Source organism: Haliotis rufescens, unplaced genomic scaffold, assembly GCF_023055435.1.
Source record: "Haliotis rufescens isolate VD_foot unplaced genomic scaffold, xgHalRufe1.0.p SCAF_13, whole genome shotgun sequence".
NCBI lineage: Eukaryota > Metazoa > Mollusca > Gastropoda > Lepetellida > Haliotidae > Haliotis > Haliotis rufescens.
The window spans coordinates 18,016,884-18,039,541 of NW_025963813.1; the positions used below are offsets into that span (position 1 = coordinate 18,016,884).

The window sequence follows — 22,658 nt, forward strand, 5'->3', positions numbered from 1 at the left end:
AGTTATATTCTGTATTTCCCGCCCTTCACACAGATTTAAAATGTCTATTTTTTTTTTTAACTTCTGTGTTATTATATAAATATATTAAATCTGCTTCCAAAATGTACCATTGTACACCAAAAAATATAAATTTATCATATGTATATATGTATAGGTGTGTATATGTATGTGTGAGTGTATGTAGGTATATGTGTTTGTGTGTAATACTGTATATATATATATATATGTATATGTATATGTGTGTGTTATTATATTTTCTCATTACTTGTATATAATTCCTACGCACTGTGCATTTTTTCTGCTCTATCATTATTCACATATTACATTGTAAAGAAATGTATATAGAAGGCCTCGTAAGTGTGTCACTTGTGCCTAATCCATTTGATTTTCCACAATAAAATATGTTTAAATCAAAATTAAATTAAATTAAGTTAAGAATATGTTTGGCACATTTTCCAATTAACAACTGCTCAAATGCACCTAGACCATGATTGATCTAGTCAAAGGCTCTCTTGAAGAGACAGGTTTTGAGTGCCTTTTTAAAGTTTGTCAGATTTTCTGTTTTTCTCGGATTGTTACCCTGCCTGGCACTGTCCATTAAGGACACAAAACAAGGACTGGTCGGCTCGGAGTCAGTATGCTGTGTCTGAGTGGGACACTCATGTTAGAATAGGTATCTCAGTTATCTTGCCCTATATCCCTGGCATCAGTCTGGACTGGAACAAGTGGACACACACAAAAATGCATGTCGCTATATAGTTGCAATAATCTTGGATGCGACATTAACCCCATTTCACATCATTTCACTAGTACAGACACCCCTACAGGCAGACAGGCACACGTGCATGCACACACACGCCAGTGCTAGACATTGGCGCTAGTCCTATAGTCCTTGCCAAACTGCCTAATAGTTAAGGTATAAAGTGAAATTTGCCCTTTTTAAGGGTTTTGCTACATGTTATCATTATAAGGTCCATTAGACTAAAACTGCCCAGAAATGGGCTTCATACATTCCCCCTCTCCCCTCCCCCCATCTTGTTTAAGAGGAAAAAAACCTTGGTTTAGCATGAACATATCAAAACCATAACACAACAATCATGATAATGCATTGATAGTTCAATTAGACAGTGACTCAGCACATGTTATGACTGATTACTTATCACTGATTAGTCATGGTAGAAAGTCCCATGGGGATTCCAGGATAGACAACATGTCAAGTATATTGCATGTGTATTGTGAGTGACTTGGTTGATTGCGAGTGACTTGGTTGATTGTGAGTGACTTGGTTGATTGTGAGTGACTTGGTTGATTGTGAGTGACTTGGTTGATTGCGTGTGACTTGGTTGATTGCGTGTGACTTGATTGATTGCGTGTGACTTGGTTGATTGCGTGTGACTTGATTGATTGCGTGTGACTTGGTTGATTGCGAGTGACTTGGTTGATTGCGAGTGACTTGGTTGATTGCGTGTGACTTGGTTGATTGCGTGTGACTTGATTGATTGCGTGTGACTTGGTTGATTGCGAGTGACTTGGTTGATTGCGAGTGACTTGGTTGATTGCGTGTGACTTGATTGATTGCGTGTGACTTGGTTGATTGCGAGTGACTTGGTTGATTGCGTGTGACTTGGTTGATTGCGTGTGACTTGATTGATTGCGTGTGACTTGGTTGATTGCGAGTGACTTGGTTGATTGCGAGTGACTTGGTTGATTGCGAGTGACTTGTGACTTGGTTGATTGCGTATGACTGTGGTCATAATGTCAAGCACTGGTTTGTCTTGTACAGTTCCCAGATTTACATCTACAAAGGGTGTCTTCAAAATAATGTATGTTTATTTATATATGTTGATTGCATGTGAAATGATTGTTATAGTGTGACTTGATTCATTGCGTGTGACTTGTGACTTGGTTGATTGCGTGTGACTTGGTTGATTGCGTGTGACTGTGGTCATAATGTCAAGCACTGGTTTGTCTTGTACAGTTCCCAGATTTACATCTACAAAGGGTGTCTTCAAAATAACGTATGTTTATTTATATATGTTGATTGCATGTGAAATGATTGTTATAGTGTGACTTGATTCATTGCGTGTGACTTGTGACTTGGTTGATTGCGTGTGACTTGGTTGATTGCGTGTGACTGTGGTCATAATGTCAAGCACTGGTTTGTTTTGTACAGTTCCCCGATTCAATCTACAAAGGGTGTCTTCAAAATAACGTATGTTTATTTATATATGTTGATTGCATGTGAAATGATTGTTATAGTGTGACTTGATTCATTGCGTGTGACTTGTGACTTGGTTAATCGCGTGTGACTTGGTTGATTGCGTGTGACTGTGGTCATAATGTCAAGCACTGGTTTGTCTTGTACAGTTTCCAGATTTACGTCTACAAAGGGTGTCTTCAAAATAACGTATGTTTATTTATATATGTTGATTGCATGTGAAATGATTGTTATAGTGTGACTTGATTCATTGCGTGTGACTTGTGACTTGGTTGATTGCGTGTGACTTGGTTGATTGCGTGTGACTGTGGTCATAATGTCAAGCACTGGTTTGTCTTGTACAGTTCCCCGATTCAATCTACAAAGGGTGTCTTCAAAATAACGTATGTTTATTTATATATGTTGATTGCATGTGAAATGATTGTTATAGTGTGACTTGATTCATTGCGTGTGACTTGTGACTTGGTTAATCGCGTGTGACTTGGTTGATTGCGTGTGACTGTGGTCATAATGTCAAGCACTGGTTTGTCTTGTACAGTTTCCAGATTTACGTCTACAAAGGGTGTCTTCAAAATAACGTATGTTTATTTATATATGTTGATTGCATGTGAAATGATTGTTATAGTGTGACTTGATTCATTGCGTGTGACTTGTGACTTGGTTGATTGCGTGTGACTTGGTTGATTGCGTGTGACTGTGGTCATAATGTCAAGCACTGGTTTGTCTTGTACAGTTCCCCGATTCAATCTACAAAGGGTGTCTTCAAAATAACGTATGTTTATTTATATATGTTGATTGCATGTGAAATGATTGTTATAGTGTGACTTGATTCATTGCGTGTGACTTGTGACTTGGTTAATCGCGTGTGACTTGGTTGATTGCGTGTGACTGTGGTCATAATGTCAAGCACTGGTTTGTCTTGTACAGTTTCCAGATTTACGTCTACAAAGGGTGTCTTCAAAATAATGTATGTTTATTTATATATGTTGATTGCATGTGAAATGATTGTTATAGTGTGACTTGATTCATTGCGTGTGACTTGTGACTTGGTTGATTGCGTGTGACTTGGTTGATTGCGTGTGACTGTGGTCATAATGTCAAGCACTGGTTTGTCTTGTACAGTTCCCCGATTCAATCTACAAAGGGTGTCTTCAAAATAACGTATGTTTATTTATATATGTTGATTGCATGTGAAATGATTGTTATAGTGTGACTTGATTCATTGCGTGTGACTTGTGACTTGGTTAATCGCGTGTGACTTGGTTGATTGCGTGTGACTGTGGTCATAATGTCAAGCACTGGTTTGTCTTGTACAGTTTCCAGATTTACGTCTACAAAGGGTGTCTTCAAAATAACGTATGTTTATTTATATATGTTGATTGCATGTGAAATGATTGTTATAGTGTGACTTGATTCATTGCGTGTGACTTGTGACTTGGTTGATTGCGTGTGACTTGGTTGATTGCGTGTGACTGTGGTCATAATGTCAAGCACTGGTTTGTCTTGTACAGTTCCCCGATTCAATCTACAAAGGGTGTCTTCAAAATAACGTATGTTTATTTATATATGTTGATTGCATGTGAAATGATTGTTATAGTGTGACTTGATTCATTGCGTGTGACTTGTGACTTGGTTAATCGCGTGTGACTTGGTTGATTGCGTGTGACTGTGGTCATAATGTCAAGCACTGGTTTGTCTTGTACAGTTTCCAGATTTACGTCTACAAAGGGTGTCTTCAAAATAATGTATGTTTATTTATATATGTTGATTGCATGTGAAATGATTGTTATAGTGTGACTTGATTCATTGCGTGTGACTTGTGACTTGGTTGATTGCGTGTGACTTGGTTGATTGCGTGTGACTGTGGTCATAATGTCAAGCACTGGTTTGTCTTGTACAGTTCCCCGATTCAATCTACAAAGGGTGTCTTCAAAATAACGTATGTTTATTTATATATGTTGATTGCATGTGAAATGATTGTTATAGTGTGACTTGATTCATTGCGTGTGACTTGTGACTTGGTTAATCGCGTGTGACTTGGTTGATTGCGTGTGACTGTGGTCATAATGTCAAGCACTGGTTTGTCTTGTACAGTTTCCAGATTTACGTCTACAAAGGGTGTCTTCAAAATAACGTATGTTTATTTATATATGTTGATTGCATGTGAAATGATTGTTATAGTGTGACTTGATTCATTGCGTGTGACTTGTGACTTGGTTGATTGCGTGTGACTTGGTTGATTGCGTGTGACTGTGGTCATAATGTCAAGCACTGGTTTGTCTTGTACAGTTCCCCGATTCAATCTACAAAGGGTGTCTTCAAAATAACGTATGTTTATTTATATATGTTGATTGCATGTGAAATGATTGTTATAGTGTGACTTGATTCATTGCGTGTGACTTGTGACTTGGTTAATCGCGTGTGACTTGGTTGATTGCGTGTGACTGTGGTCATAATGTCAAGCACTGGTTTGTCTTGTACAGTTTCCAGATTTACGTCTACAAAGGGTGTCTTCAAAATAACGTATGTTTATTTATATATGTTTCCAACATGAGATAAGGGACCTTATGGGTGAAAATTACATTTTGACTTCTTATTATATTTTAAAGCTTCAGTATCGTAGGACCACAAAATAGCAATTCATACGCTTCAATTAATATTATTACAGACTCATTACATTCGGACTCAGTTTCTGCAAAGTTCCATTTTCAGACTTATAACTATTTATGTATTGATTGCAGTGTTTATATATAATGTCTGATAAATTGACATGTTTTGAATTTTTTTCTTTTTTTTCTTTACGAACTAACGGGTGAAAACTTAGATGTTTTTGTACAGTCCGCACATGTGTCTTTATGACGTCACAGCACAATTGTATCCTGGCACCCATAAGGTCCCTTTTCCCCTGGTGGGTCACATATTTATATGTGGGCAAAACAGGCTAAACTCAAAGGTTTGACTTACCCAAACTTGATTATTTACTATGTTTACAGACTCCTCAGACATGGTGATATGGCTGAAGTATTGATTACTCAGAGCAAAACAACATACGCTTATTGAATTGTAAACCCTCACTCTGCATGAAGACCTGGACTCGTGAAGATCCGGGTTAGAACAGGTCTTCAGCAACCCATGCTTGTCATAAGAGGTTTTAATGCTTGTTGTAAGAGGCGACTAACGGATTGGGTGGGCAGGCTCACTGACAGGGTGCATGTCATCTTATTCCAATTGCTTGGATCTATGCTCATGATATCAATCACTGGATTGTCTGGTCCAGACCCAAATATTTTACAGACTGACATCATAGAGCTGGAATATTGCTGAGTGCGGCGTAAACAACATCCAAACAAATGACTATCTGACGACCCTCCACAGAAGATTATATCAGATTGACCCTGAGCTAGCTTTGACTGCCCAATTGAAATAGAGGAAGATTAGGTTCTTGAGCCAGTCAGATGTCAGCTTTGTAAAATGATTCAGTTTAAATTGTTTACTACCTCGATCTGAAAAGTTTGATTTTTACACAAGAAGACCCACACAGAAGAGTATTCCTTCGTTGGTACTCCCTTTAGGGTGTGGGTGGAGATGCCATGGCTGTCAGATATAACAGGGTGAATAAAATACCAACAATATAATGGCACAGCCTTTATCATTTACATTCAGAACCAACTGATTTACTTCATTTTCAAGACACAGAAATCAGACATGCAGGCCTGAATGCTTCAAGAGTTCGAAACTAGAGGGTTTTGGGGGGCCTCAGAGGTTTCCCATGTATAGTGTTTGAATCTAGGGATACCCTAAATTTGATTTGTAAACCCGAAGCGTATTTATGTTGAAACTTGGAAACACCAATGTACATGGTGAGGAAATAGTCATGTGAGTATTCATAAGGTGTGGATAGGCAGTTTGCTTTGTAGAACCAACCAGGGAATTACATTAGTATTTGAGTGGAAAAAATATGAAATGAAATGAAATATTTTACTCATAAAATTCCCACAAACTTCAGTCAGACAACCACATTGGCATCTTTGTAAAGTTACCAGACCAGATAGAATGTTGCCAGTTCAGAATTGTCTAGACAACTGAACAGAAGTAACAAAAGGGTAAACATCCGAACAGTACTGTTTTATGTCAGTTCTCAGAAAAAAATAACAATCAACTGGCGGATTGTCAACTTAGTAAGTCTAACTCATTGAAATTATATTTAGATATAATGTGCTTAATCATGTTAATGTTTACAGATGATTTACCTCTTACACTGAATTAACACTCAAATGTTAAGGTAACTTAGTGAAAACTAATAATAGTCTGACATTCGGGCGTGCAACTTTCCAAAACTGACCACCCGTGGAGCAAGCAGGTATTATACACACTAAATTTGTCAAGGATTCCTTACTAAGTTCCTATTTCCTATTCCTTTAGGAAAAAAGGTAATTTTGTCCAAATTTGAAATTTTTTTAAAAGTGTATATTTTCATAAATTCAAGAGTATTTTATCATTTCATTCAATGCAAACTAAACATAGCAGCCTCTTCTTGTTTATCGGTTGTTCTCCGTGAACTGCATGTCACCTCTGCCAAGCAATGACATTAGTTAGTACTTTAATAACATGACATTGCAAATTGTGAATTCTAATTTGGGAACAGTCACTGCAGTGTTCCCGTTTACCTATACCTTATAAATCTTTCTGGTTGAACAAAGAAGCCGGTGATATTCATATAAGTACATTTTTTTAACAAAGTCTGTTTGTCTGTTACCTGCAGGGTTTCCCCTTGTCTATTTCTAGGTTAAATATCCATTTGTAGTGACTTCGTCTCGAAATATTTTTTAAAAATGAGTGAAAATTGTGACTGAAGTTTGTGTGAATGACGTAAAGATCTAACTAAGTTACTTCAGAGATGACATCTTTGCAATGAATATGATGTTGAAAGAATTAAAACCAAATAATTTTCATACATTTTTTTATTTGTTGAAAGTTATGACTGGCCAAAATTAGGGGGTTCTGGTAATTTCTAGAGTTTCAAAAGACAGCAGGAACACTGAAACTTGGGGCCGAACATTGGCCTCTGAGCTAGTCCAGACAAATCTGTGTCAAGTGTCGTGTTCCACCAGTGAATTTGCCTGAGATAAATGGCATTAGGACGTTTGCAGGATTTTATCAACATTTGACAGAACATTCTTCCAAATCATTACCATGCCTTATTAAAAACATTTCAGATCCTTTTGGAGATTAAATAGTCAATGTCCTTGAAAATGAACAAATTTGAAATCCTGTTCATGGATATGTTGAGAGTTGAAAACTGTTCCAGACTTGAATGCGCACAACCTGCTTTTCTGTGTTAATTATATATGCATTTTGAAGCATGCATGATGGCATGCAGCATGTGTGCACATAAGGATGCAATGATTACACTGCATGACACACTTTCAATGTTCATCAGCAGGGTTTTATCCCCTGAACACATCATTTGTAAGCCAGTTAGATCCTCTGGTTGAAAGAGAGCAAAGGGTGGTGTTTGCGACCATGTGTGATATATATTAAGACAGTCATGCTGACACACTCAGACAGGTAGACAGTAAGGTAGGTGTGTGACAATGTACCTGTGTCGAGATGTGTGATATATATTAAGACAGTCGTGCTGACACACTCAGACAGGTAGACAGTAAGGTAGGTGTGTGACAATGTACCTGTGTTGAGATGTGTGATATCTATTAAGACAGTCATGCTGACACACTCAGACAGGTAGACAGTAAGGTAGGTGTGTGACAATGTACCTGTGTCGAGATGTGTGATATCTATTAAGACAGTCATGCTGACACACTCAGACAGGTAGACAGTAAGGTAGGTGTGTGACAATGTACCTGTGTCGAGATGTGTGATATATATTAAGACAGTCATGCTGACACACTCAGACAGGTAGACAGTAAGGTAGGTGTGTGACAATGTACCTGTGTCGAGATGTGTGATATATATTAAGACAGTCATGCTGACACACTCAGACAGGTAGACAGTAAGGTAGGTGTGTGACAATGTACCTGTGTCGAGATGTGTGATATCTATTAAGACAGTCATGCTGACACACTCAGACAGGTAGACAGTAAGGTAGGTGTGTGACAATGTACCTGTGTCGAGATGTGTGATATATATTAAGACAGTCATGCTGACACACTCAGACAGGTAGACAGTAAGGTAGGTGTGTGACAATGTACCTGTGTCGAGATGTGTGATATATATTAAGACAGTCGTGCTGACACACTCAGACAGGTAGACAGTAAGGTAGGTGTGTGACAATGTACCTGTGTCGAGATGTGTGATATATATTAAGACAGTCGTGCTGACACACTCAGACAGGTAGACAGTAAGGTAGGTGTGTGACAATGTACCTGTGTCGAGATGTGTGATATCTATTAAGACAGTCGTGCTGACACACTCAGACAGGTAGACAGTAAGGTAGGTGTGTGACAATGTACCTGTGTCGAGATGTGTGATATATATTGAGACAGTCATGCTGACACACTCAGACAGGTAGACAGTAAGGTAGGTGTGTGACAATGTACCTGTGTCGAGATGTGTGATATATATTAAGACAGTCATGCTGACACACTCAGACAGGTAGACAGTAAGGTAGGTGTGTGACAATGTACCTGTGTCGAGATGTGTGATATATATTAAGACAGTCATGCTGACACACTCAGACAGGTAGACTGTAAGGTAGGTGTGTGACAATGTACCTGTGTCGAGATGTGTGATATATATTGAGACAGTCGTGCTGACACACTCAGACAGGTAGACAGTAAGGTAGGTGTGTGACAATGTACCTGTGTCGAGATGTGTGATATATATTAAGACAGTCATGCTGACACACTCAGACAGGTAGACAGTAAGGTAGGTGTGTGACAATGTACCTGTGTCGAGATGTGTGATATATATTAAGACAGTCATGCTGACACACTCAGACAGGTAGACAGTAAGGTAGGTGTGTGACAATGTACCTGTGTCGAGATGTGTGATATCTATTAAGACAGTCGTGCTGACACACTCAGACAGGTAGACAGTAAGGTAGGTGTGTGACAATGTACCTGTGTCGAGATGTGTGATATATATTAAGACAGTCGTGCTGACACACTCAGGGAATTCCGGCTGGGAGAAGGTCCCTAGCAACCAATGCTGGTCGTAGGAGGCCACCCTGTGGGAATTCCGGGTTAGAGAAGGTCCCTAGCAACCTATGCTGGTCGTAAGAGGCCACCCTGTGGGAATTCCGGGTTAGAGAAGGTCCCTAGCAACCAATGCTGGTCGTAAGAGGCTACCCTGTGGGAGTTCTGGGTTAGAGAAGGTCTCCCCAGCAACCAATGCTGGTCTTTAGAGGCTACCCAGTGGGAATTCCGGGTTAGAGAAGGTCTCGAGCAACCAATGCTGGTCGTAAGAGGCTACCCTGTGGGAATTCCGGGTTAGAGAAGGTCTCCCCAGCAACCAATGCTGGTCTTTAGAGGCTACCCTGTGGGAATTCCGGGTTAGAGAAGGTCTCCCCAGCAACCAATGCTGGTCTTTAGAGGCTACCCTGTGGGAATTCCGGGTTAGAGAAGGTCTCGAGCAACCAATGCTGGTCGTAAGAGGCTACCCTGTGGGAATTCCGGGTTAGAGAAGGTCTCCCCAGCAACCAATGCTGGTCTTTAGAGGCTACCCTGTGGGAATTCCGGGTTAGAGAAGGTCTCGAGCAACCAATGCTGGTCGTAAGAGGCTACCCTGTGGGAATTCCGGGTTAGAGAAGGTCTCCCCAGCAACCAATGCTGGTCTTTAGAGGCTACCCTGTGGGAATTCCGGGTTAGAGAAGGTCTCGAGCAAACAATGCTGGTCGTAAGAGGCTACCCTGTGGGAATTCCGGGTTAGAAAAGGTCTCCCCAGCAACCAATGCTGGTCTTTAGAGGCTACCCTGTGGGAATTCCGGGTTAGAGAAGGTCTCGAGCAACCAATGCTGGTCGTAAGAGGCTACCCTGTGGGAATTCCGGGTTAGAGAAGGTCTCGAGCAACCAATGCTGGTCGTAAGAGGCCACCCTGTGGGAATTCCGGGTTAGAGAAGGTCTCGAGCAAACAATGCTGGTCGTAAGAGGCCACCCTGTGGGAATTCCGGGTGGTAATATATATGGTCGTAAGACGCATTCTTATGTTTCAGGTGGTCAGGCTTGTTGATGTGGTTAATTGCATGTCATCACACCAAGACAGCAGGGGTCATTGCTCACAACACATACAAACAGTAAATCCAATCAAAGGACTCTTCTGTAGATATTCTGTAAGAATTGAAACTTGTCGCGTATGTTGATTCACTTGCAACATCATCTAAAATTACAAACATGAGGCACATGGCCTATTATCTTGTAAGCTTGCATCTAAGCATTTGCTTTGATAAAAAAAGAACCTTCTGCTCAGTTACCAGTTGCTGTCCAACAATCGATGGGTGCATGGAGGAGTTACTTCAAGTCCATGTTAGTTTGTCACTTGTGAACATATGTGACTGGTGCTGTGCGTCAGGAGACACATCATTGTGCATACATTCAGTGATGGCCCATCTCCATTGTTTTATCGTATTATCAGAAGGTGGGAAGCGAAACAGCTGGGTCCGTCGATGAAGGGGAAGGACCAGTGATGAGGCATTCCTATGTATGCGGGTGCATGTGTGACATCCATGTATCTGCCCTTGTTCTTCTGTGACACTGTGTGATGTTTTCAGACTCGGCATTCCATGAGACTTCTGCTTGGATGCTGCACATGGAAAGGCTAATTTCGCAGGCGGTGGAAGCAGTTACATCGTCACTGTCTCAGACCTCCTCCGAAAATGTCAGCCCCATCAAAGTGCCCATTCCCCACCATCCCCTCCATCTGCTGGGCTCATACGGGGGAGGCAAGAGGTCTGACGACTGCTTTCTTCTTCCAAGGTGAGAACCACTTTACATTGTTCCAAAGTTCACTTTTAACAGAGGTGCCAGCCAGTATGGGTGAAATCATTACAATATATGAACCAAATTCCACTGATGCGATTTAGTGAAATATAATTTCAAGTTTGGTCGAAAAATATTTGCTTTTAATTTGACTAGATACTGACCTTGCTATTTAATGTCTTGTACAAGCATTAATAATCAATTAATCAGTTGATAACTTTTGTTTTAACTTGTGATGGGAAGGTTTGCGGAATCTGGCATGTTTAGATGATAAAATTTGAACAAAACCATATTGTATGGTCAGATATGCAAATAATGATTTCTAAGTTTTTATAACTAATTTGAGGCACCAATTATGCCAGGTATTGCTAACTGCCTTGGTTGGGCATCTCTGCTTAATGACAATGTCTTCGCCTTCTGTTGCTTCCAAGGCTCCTAAGTCCGAAGGTCTGAGTGAGCGTATGTTATTATACCCCCGTTTACGAAGTAAGTCGGGGGTATATAGCGTTTCGTTTGTCCGTCCTTCTGTCCGTCCGTCCGTCCGTCCGTCCGTTTCCATGGAAACATTAAGAAACTTAAACTTTTAGGGTGGGTGTTTTGTACGGCCTATATCTTTTTAACTATGCACCCTAGCTTCACCAAACGTTCTACACACATTTACCACAATGAGTACCTGTGCCTTTTGCTAGTTTGAAGATTCTGAATTTTTTAATTTTTGCCGTTTCCTTGGAAACATCAGAAACTTAAACTTTTAGGGTGGGTGTTTTGTATGGCCCATAACTTTTTAACTATGCACCCTAGCTTCACCAAACGTTCTACACACATTTACCACAATGAGTACTTGAGCCTTTTGCTAGTTTGAAGATTCTGAACTTTTTTATTATCCCCCGCCGCGCGAAAGCGCGAAGCGGGGGATATAGTATTCACGACCGTCCGTACGTCCGTCCGTCCGTCCGTCCGTCCCACCTGTTTGTTGCCGCGATATCTCAAGAACTAAACACTGGATTGTCTTCATATTTGGAACTATGGTGTATATACAGACACCGCAGACACCAGTCGGTTTTGGTGACCTTGACCCCATTTTCAAGGTCACAGCAGGCAAATCTGCTTTTGGAGTTGGAAAACGGTGTTGCCGCGATATCTCAAGAACTAAACACTGGATTGTCTTCATATTTGGAACTATAGTGTATATACAGACTCCGCAGACACCAGTCGGTTTTGGTGACCTTGATCCCATTTTCAAGGTCACAGCAGGCAAATCTGCTTTTAGAGTTGGAAAACGGTGTTGCCGCGATATCTCAAGAACTAAACCTCTCGATTGTCTTCATATTTGGAACTATGGTGTATATACAGACACCGCAGACACCAGTCGGTTTTGGTGACCTTGACCCCATTTTCAAGGTCACAGCAGGCAAATCTGCTTTTGGAGTTAGAAAACGGTGTTGCCGCGATATCTCAAGAACTAATCGCTGGATTGTCTTCATATTTGGAACTATAGTGTATATACAGACACCGCATACACCTGTCAGATTTGGTGACCTTGACCCCATTTTCAAGGTCACAGCAGGCAAATCTGTTTTTGGAGTTGGAAAACGGTGTTGCCACAATATCTCAAGAACTAATCGCTGGATTGTCTTCATATTTGGTACTATGGTGTATATGGCGGGGGATATTTCGTCACTCTGTGACAAATGCTTGTTTTTGCTGTTTCCATGGACACATTATAAAACTTAAACTTTTAGGGTGGGTGTTTTGTACGGCCCATATCTTTTTAACTATGCATCCTAGCTTCATCAAGCCTGCTAAACACATTAACCACAATGAGTACTTGTGCCTTTTGCTAATTTGAAGATTCTGAATTTTTTTATTTTTGCCGTTTCCATGGAATCATGGTGAAACATAAATTTTGGGTAGAGTTTTTGAACGATCTATGGTTACAATATTATGTATCCTAGCTTCAGCAAACTTGCTACATTAACCACTATGATTGTTTTTTTATCTTTTATAAGATTCTGAAAGTTTTCTCTTTTGCTGTTTTCATGGAAACATGATGGAATTTAGAAATTTTGATGACTGGTTTTGTATAGCTAATATATTTTCCAAAATTGTTTCCACTCATGTAGATCATCATAAGTATCTGTGTTTTGTGTTAGTTTGAATTTATGAATTCTTTACCATATCTGTTAAGGCTAGCTGGAAATTATTAATTTATTGATTTTCTTATATGATATTGTTCCATTTTTTATGTGTTTTTATATCAACAATTTTTGGTCCTTTTGATAATTATTCTTATGTAACCCCTCAATCAAATTTGTATTCAAAGGTGTTAATGGTGATCACCTTCCTCGTAGTGAACACTGGTAACATGGGAGATTTGGGGGGGGTCAATTGTCACTGGAACTCAATCTTAGTTTTTAAAACATTGAAGTTAAAATCAGTTAGAAATATGTAATATTTCATTAATTAACAAACTATTTACTATTTGTTGTTGACCAGAGGGGATAACGGGGGTATGTGAGCTTTGCTCACTTCTTTCTTGTTGTTCATTGCGCTATGAAATGGATTCCTTCACTTCTGGGAGTCCAGATTGCTAGATGCAGATATTTGTCATCAGAACAGATACCTTAATCCACCCAACTCCTTGAAGATCCGGGTAAAATAGGCCTTCATCAACCCATGCTTGCCGTGAGAGGTGACTATGCTTGTTGCAAGAGGTGACTATCGGGATTGTATGGTCAGGCTCGCTGACTTGGTTGATGCATGTCATCGTATCCCAGTTGTATGGATCGATACTCATGATGTCTATCACTGGATTGTCTTCCAGACTCTATTAATGACAGCCCGCAATCATATAGCTAGAATATTGCTGAGTGCAGCTTTAAACACTGTATCCACCCTTGTCTTAAAGGGACACATTTTGCTGCCATTTTTTGTTAGCATTGGGCAAGACAATTTAATGATTATCGTACAGGTCTTTAGACACGGAGCTATTTAATGAGAGTTGTTAGTAATTTATGGTGCAGTGATTTAGATCATAAACTTAGTAACCAGATGGGAAAGGTGTTGTCTGAATTACCTGATTCTGTCTTGCCAACTGATCCCAAACAATTCTCCCTTTAAATCAGTTTTTAAACCATTTTTTTGTTTACTGGTAATACTACTTCAGAGGTAATATAATGAATTTTTTTAAACTTATCCTATCTCACACTATGTATTCTTCTTTCTTCTTTCGATGCTGAGTGGAAACGTGTGTGTGAAATAAAGGTTTCCAGCTTCTAAAGTTAATTTTCCCTCTCATACCTCACATCGCCACGGTCACCTCCCAGATCTGGGTCATGCGTGCTATGCATGCTTGTTGACCTTCTTGCACTGATCACATGTCTATTCCAGTCAACCCATTCTCTTTCAAATTGCCACGCAGTGGTAACGTATTGTTATTACAAGGAATCCATTTTGGTTTTTCAAACTGTACCTGCATAAATGTCGGCGTCGGGTGTCAGATCGTCTCTCTAAGACTGCAGAAAAATCCACGTTAAAAAGGTCGGCCCGATCACCGTCACCGGCAGGCCATGATACTAGGGATCCCACTGGTTCCATGATCTCGTTAGATGATGACGGAATCTCTGACTCTTTTCTCACAGGTGACATGTCTAAGGTCTCCACAAATCCACCTTCAAAGCCAAACCTACTGTCGACATCCCGAGTGTCCTCTTGTTAGACACGAGTGTAGATGACCGGCTTACTTCAGCCAAAGTATCGAATCCGACTGAGGTTCAGACTTTCGTCTCGTCGTGTTCTACGACTAACTTGGAGCTTGCTCCTGTTTTACTTTTGGAGGGTACACATAGTACTGGTACCTCAGGCAACCCTACAAGTTCGGTCCGTCGTTCAAAATCTCCCATTCAACGATCTTTGCAAGATCGATCCTTTCAAGACCAGGAGTCGTATGACAACTCATCAGATCAAGGCTCACGAACCTCCCATTCCCGAAAGGATTCACAAGACGATAGACATTCATCCCCGGATCAACAAGCATCGACAGTCACTGCACTTTATTCAGTGAAATCATCTGGGCATTGGCATTCACACTGGGACAAACAGACTTCTCACTCTCGACATTGAGATGATTCGCTGGATCACCCACCATCGTAGGTTCCTTGTACTTCCGAACCTCGAACCTTGTCAAACATCCAAACTTCGTCAAACCTCTGAACATCGCCGTACTCCCGAGGTGTGACTGTCGGACAAGCAAAAGAAATCTGAACCTCATTGAACCTCTGACGTTCCACGAAGATCGTCGAACCATCGTTATATGCCCACCTGTCCATCCCCACATCATATTTCCTTAGTCCATATGCTCTTGAAAGAGAATGAGTTGACTGGGATAGACACGTGATCAGTGCAAGTAGGTCAGCCAGCATGCATAGCGCGCATGACCCAGATCTGGGAGGTGACCGTGGCTATGTGAGGTATGACAGGGTTAATTCACTTTAGAAGCTGGAAACCTTTATTTCAGACACGGCTCCACTCAGGATCGAAAAAGAAAGAAGAATGCATAGTGAGATATAAGTTTATAAATAAACAATTTATGATAAAATTTTCAACACTTTTTTACAAATATTAGCCTCCTTCTTCAATACCAGAGAGAGAAATGGCTGTTGGTCCAAGGTTGTATCAATGGTCTTAGTATTGCTTATTATAAGATTTAGCTGTCTGATTGGTGAGGCTGACAAATCCAACATCGTAAGGCAGTTTGTGATGTCACAATTGATACTGACATTTGGAGTGGCTACTGTCTTTTCACTAAAGTAATGTTAGAAACCTCCTATAAATGCAATGCCTGAGTGATCCGCCTCATTTATTACATAATAACAAATGATTTGCAGCCATGTGTGTTGCACAGAAGCAATGAAAACATGGGAAATAGGGAATGTAAGGCAGTAGTTTATCGAACAAGTAGACATCGCATTGATATAGCTTATAAAAGGGATATATCCTCCTCGGTGACCTCATTTACATATTTATGGGATCGTTATACCAAGTTTACCGATTGGGTTATTGCATAAGTAACACTACCCATTATGTAATGAAAAGATTCATGATCAGGAAACACTATCGGCTAATAATCGTCATGTAACTTGCGAGCTCGTAATGAAATACAGTTTAAGTGTCAATACTGAAGTGTACAGGATTTTATGAGCTGCATGAATTATTCTGGAAGAAATCAAACGGCATATGATGCTCACGTCCATGTGTGAAGAGATGCACACACCTGTCGCTAAATCTGAAGCCGATTGATTGCAGTTTGAATCTCAACACATAAAAACACAATCTAGTCATTCTGTTTCGATATGTATTGTGAAGTATATTGTTTTCATCAACTGCAGGGCGAGAAATTGACGTCAATCTGTTTTAAGTCTGAGACCAGTAAACTGCAGGGACTAAAGACACTTCCTTGTGGACTTCATAACAAGTGTACCATTTTTTGTTTGTTTGCTTATTGTTTAACGTCGCAGCAATATTCAAGCTAATAATCGACCAGACCAGGCAATCCAGTGATTGACATCATGAGCATCGATCCACATAATTGGGACATGATGACATGCATCAACCAAGTCAGTAAGTTTGACCACCCGATCCCGTAAGTTGCCTCTTAGGACAAGCATAGTCGACTTTTACGGCAAGCATGGGTTGCCAAAGACCTATTCTATCCCGGATCTTCACGGTTCAGTTAGATTGATACCAACTCAGATAGGAGACAAGCAAAAATACAACTTAACCAGATCTGTACAATAGATGGTCTGTGGGCTGAATCTTATCTTAATCTTAGGGTAGTCTAAATTCAATTATCATATATTCATCCTCACACCCCTACATTTGTTTTGACTGCAATATAATGAAATGGATAACAAGATGAATACTGGAAAAGAAACAGCTTTTTACACCCCCTGGTGATTCCAAGATAAAACAACTTTGTACTTTGCTGGGTTGGGGTGGGCTGGGTGGGGTAACTTGGGTACTTGGGTTGGCTGGGTACTGAGTAGGTCCCGGGTAACCTGCGGACTACCCGGGCCCGACACGTTAGTCACATGATTATATTGTTTATGGCAAAAATTATCTAGAACACTATGGTTACACTACAAGTGACAAATGTTCACATTTCTTTCTGACTTTGCACACATTCCTTCTGACTATATATGTTTGCATAAAGATAAAACTTCAGTCAACTTCAGTGTATGCATGACCATGTCGGTTTTTACGTATATCTAAATACATTTTGACAAGAGTACGGTCAAACGTTTCCAAATCGGACATTTTGTACCTATTTCTTGAAACCTACAGTGGGTACCCGGGTAGGGTCAGGTAACAGGGGTAGGGTACCCAGGTAGTAAGTTTGGACTCGTCCCTGCCCTTAGTACCAAATTGTGTATCAATACAGGATATCTTGTTTATTTGTCAATATTTTCACCAACACAATCCTAATTAAATTTTCAGGGAGTCATCTTTGACTTCCTATTTTTTGGGTCAGTACAAGTTCCAACGAAATACACTCAGGGGACACAAACTGTTCATGTTTCCATAATAATGTATTTAAGTCATAGTGTTAATTTTTGCTATAAACATGTTGTAGGTTAAAGGTTCAGCTTATGCATGACTCTCCAGCTTGTGTAGTGAGTTATGATGACTCCCAGTTTTCATAAGCTGGTTAATACACTGAACACAGTGTCACAATTTATACTGTATCATTGTGGACCTATCTGTGGTTTTCTGTTTCAAAACCGCCTCTGTCGTCTAGTGGTAGAGCGTCTGCCCGGAGAGTGTAAGGTCAGGGTTTTGATCCCCGGCCGCATTGTCATACCAAAAGATGTTAAAAGATTGTACTTATGTTGTTACTCTGGGTGTCGCTCGGCATTTACCCTTAGACTGCATGTCACAGCAATAGTTGCGCAGGCCTACCAAATACGGCAGTGCGTGTCGAAGGAAACTCGAACATTGCATGCCCATATTCAGCAGAGGCGTGTCAATTACCATTGGATTAGAGGTCAGAAAAAATGACATAATCCGACTGACAGAATCACCTGCTTTACAATGATTATCTAAATTTGACTGATTTTTAATCAAGATATTGTAGATTGAAAATTACCGTTACTTACGAAAGTATGTCTCATTGAAAATGGTGGCAGTTTTGGCATCAGTGCAACATGTTCAGGTCAACAGTTGCACAACATACTTCTGGCGATGTGGCCGTGCCTAAAAATGTGAAAATATGATCAACCATGACGATATACTGAAGTTTGCGTCATCGAGCCAAAACCTGGATTTGGAGAGAATTTGTCATTAAAACTTAATCTTATATTTAGTGCAGGAATTCGCATTCAAAGAATTGGCTATGCCCCAACTGCAAAATGACACATACTTCCATCATTAAGTCAAGTAAACATCACTGCATATTTGTTTGGACAGGAATATAAAGTACATAAAAAAAACCTCAGATCTAATCAGAAAAAAATATGGAAATAACTTGTTTGAGATCCGTACCCCATGAAACTGAAATCCTGGATTCCCTATATATATATTGTAAGCATCCAATTCCAACAAAAATATTTAAAATATGTGTGTATATTATGGGATAATTGTCATTTGAAAGCTAATAACATTTACATCAATATTTATGAATTTCTGTTCATTTTCAACTTTTTAAGGAATTATTATCATCAGCTGTTCATTTCATTGATATGCGGGAGACAGTTTGCATTTATCAGATTTTGAGGTTGAAAAGACGGTTGACAGTCATGATGTTTATGAGCTACATTTGAATGATTAAGTCACATTTTTCAGTTTTTATGGACAATCTTGAAGCAAAAGCATCGTAGCATGTTCCAAACGCTTATCCAACTTTCGGGTTAAAAAATTGTAATTGTTGCACAGTGGACATTTTTGCAGGAGGGTACGTTTGTGAAATCTCTTCCAACAGTGATGCCTTATCTAAAGGCAAATTTCATCTAAAATATGATCGTTTGTGATTTGAAATTTACATATTTTAATGGAGAAAGGGTAGAATGAATATCCATATTGTTTGTGTTTTGTTTTCATTCCAAACTCCCTAATATTTTGACTATTAGGACGTTGGTGTTTTGATGTTCAAGCCCTGCCACGCGAATACCATGTGATCAAAATTTGCAATTGTTTTGAAACTTTACCTGTGATGTTTTTTTCTTGATTTTTGGTAGGATTTAAATGAGGAAAATGATATGTTTTAAATACTTTGATAATAAATATGGGGAACATTAAAAGGACCTGTACTGACTGAATATTATGAAGCCCAGCATCTGATCGAAGATGTTATATCTCTCTCTCTCTCTCTCTCTCTCTCTCTCTCTCTCTCTCTTACATAATGACAATAAAATAGTTAATTATTCAATTATTCAATTATTCACAGGGGGCACAGGTGGCACAGTCGTCTAAGGCGCCACGATTCGCTGTGCAGAGTTGCGTCCCTTGGGCACGCCAGAAACCTATGATTGTGGGTTCGAATCTCGGTTCGCCCCGATTATGTTTCTAGGTTTGTCAGCACCATACCCGTGCTCGTGGGTTTCACCGAAGTGGTAAACATCTAAGACCTGCATCACTTTGGGCTTTCCATTAAGCTGACACACCGCGATATGACTGGAATACTGTTAAAAGCGGCGTTAAACCCAACTCACTAAGACTAATTATTCACATGCTAGGAGTAGATGTTCAAATGAAAGGTAATCATTCAAAATAGATCAGTAACACTCTCCTGATGCTTTGATCAATATTTAGTGTCCATACACATAATCATTGTGGAAAAAATAACATTATGTATATATATATTATATAACTGAAAAATGTATCTAACAGCTGTAAATAACTAAGCATTAACAAATCTATCATCAATGCGTAACCATGGAGGTATTTTCATTTATGGAATAAATTTATAAATGTTATGTGACATTGTTCTAAACTCATGCCAGAATCTATAAATGTATTATAAAAGCCAAAATAATTCAAATATCCCAAATTTAGTGTGAAACTACTCAAAATATTTATTTAGTATTTTATCAATATATATTTGCATGACACTGTTGCGTATATCGTAAATTCAGCAAAGCATGAATGTTATTTTGAAACCCATTTTGTCACGCCCATTTTGGTGCACCTGTTGTTGAGTGTGATTATTGCTTATCGATGATATATATTGACGTATTGCATGGGATACAATTATTATTGTGAAAACAAAACTATCAGCATGTACATCACAGTTACATGAATCATATCCCTTTATATGCAGTCAAAATCCCACAAAGTAATTTAAAAGTGAGAATGACATGTCAAATTTAATTTTATTGTAGGGTTCATATTTTGTATGTTTGAATAGCATGTTAAATGTTAGGAAATTATTTGAGAGCAAAATTTGATAGAAAGCTTGAAAATAATGAAAATTAGTCTATTGATTGACAAAAAAAGGCAAATTCCGCGATTTTTCTGCAGTTCTTCCCACAATTGCAGAATTGTTCCTGGACTGACCTGTAACTGGATTTGTTATACACATTTGTACCACATTTTATTGTCGCCACCTGTTGGCTAAAAGCATTAAGCTTGCTGTACGCACCAACTGTGGGACCAGTTTATTTGGCTATTTGCAAACTCCCCTATCTTCGGGCAGTTTACATGGAGTAAAACAGATGTTATATTTGGGATAACGCTTTCTCAGTAAAGTACAGATTCTCATACTTTTGGGGGGTTGAGTCCTGTCCAGGATTCGATGTCCGGATGGGACTCAACCCCTCAAAAGTACGAGAATCTGTACTTTACTGAGAAAGTGTTATCCCAAATATAACATCTGTTTTACTCCATGTAAACTGCCCGAAGATAGGGGAGTTTGCAAATACTACTATTGCGAGTTGGGTTTAACGCCGCTTTTAACAGTATTCCAGTTATATCGCGGTGTGTCAGCTTAATGGAAAGCCCGAAGTGATGCAGGTCTCAGACGTTACCACTACGGTGAAACCCACGGGCACGGGTATGGTGCTGACAAACCTAGAAACATAATCGGGGCGAACCGGGATTCGAACCCACAATCATAGGTTTCTGGCGTGCACAAGGGACGCAACTCTGCACAGCGAATCCTGTCGCCTTAGATGACTGGGCCACCCGTGCCCCCTTCACTGTTTGAGATGTGATAATCCCAACAACAATATTCGCATCAGCTTTATCACAGCCATGTCAGTTATACTGAAAATGTACTTCTGGGCCAACTATAAAAGTATTGTGCAAGGTCAAAAAAGGAAATATTTCCTTCATTTAGATACATGACAGTATGTATGTATTTCTGTTGAGTTAGGACTTGTGGTTTAGGGGTTTTAATATCACGTATTAAGATGTTGATCTATATGTGTAAATATACAAAATTCTCACGGTCGTTACAGTCTCAAGGCTGCAATGTTATTCAAAGTAAGTCATTAGGCTTGATTTCACATCCACATATATGTGTTGTGATGAATGTCCTGGTAAGATAACAAGTATTACTATTTCAACTTTAGCCTACAACCTATATCTGAAAGAATCAAAATTTAACTAGACAGGAAGGCTAGTAGCCAGTATGTCACAAAAACCAGGAACATTTTACTAGGGGTTTGCTGTGGTTAAAGTACGAAGTCCAAACACTTGTTGTTCAGGACATGTCAATATTTTCCAAGGTCAGTGAGGTGGTCTGTTACTTAATTTGTCAATCTTATAAAGCTCATTGGTTATTTGTCCGTCTTGTAAAGCCCGTTGGTTAATGTGTCCATCTTGTAAAGCCTGTTGGTTAATGTGTCCGTCTTGTAAAGCCTGTTAGTTAATGTGTCCATCTTATAAAGCCCATTGGTTAATGTGTCTGTCTTGTAAAGCCCGTTGGATAATGAGTCCGTCTTGTAAAGCCTGTTGGATAATGAGTGCGTCTTGTAAACCCTGTTGGATAATGTGTCCGTCTTGTAAAGCCTGTTGATTAATGTGTCTGTCTTGTAAAGCCCAGTGGTAAATGTGTCCGTCTTGTAAAGCCCGTTGGATAATGAGTCCGTCTTGTAAAGCCCGTTGGTTAATGTTTCCGTCTTGTAAAGCCCGTTGGATAATGAGTCCGTCTTGTAAAGCCTGTTGGTTAAATGTGTCCGCCTTGTAAAGCCTGTTGGTTATTGTGTCCGTCTTGTAAAGCCCGTTGGTTAATGTGTCCGTCTTGTAAAGCCTGTTGGTTAATGTGTCCGTCTTGTAAAGCCCAGTGGTAAATGTGTCCGTCTTGTAAAGCCCGTTGGATAATGAGTCCGTCTTGTAAAGCCCGTTGGTTAATGTGTCCGTCTTGTAAAGCCCGTTGGATAATGATTCCGTCTTGTAAAGCCTGTTGGTTAAATGTGTCCGTCTTGTAAAGCCTGTTAGTTAATGTGTCCATCTTATAAAGCCCATTGGTTAATGTGTCTGTCTTGTAAAGCCCGTTGGATAATGAGTCCGTC

General features: G+C 39.7%; 1 protein-coding gene across 5 annotated transcripts in view; it reads left to right on the forward strand.

Annotated features, from left to right (window-relative positions):
* LOC124132236 (zinc finger protein GLI1-like) overlaps nucleotides 1-22,658 on the forward strand; it is a 176,894-nt gene that overhangs the window by 8,494 nt on the left and 145,742 nt on the right. For 3 of the 5 annotated variants that reach the window (XM_046496026.2, XM_046496029.2, XM_046496027.2), the window contains exon 2: nucleotides 10,944-11,148. In XM_046496026.2, the coding sequence (XP_046351982.1) occupies nucleotides 10,944-11,148 (205 nt within the window). Of the gene's footprint in view, nucleotides 1-7,672; nucleotides 7,799-9,128; nucleotides 9,278-10,943; nucleotides 11,149-22,658 lie in introns of those variants that run through there. The other 2 variants (XM_046496028.2, XM_048394265.1) reach the window with 2 other exon arrangements.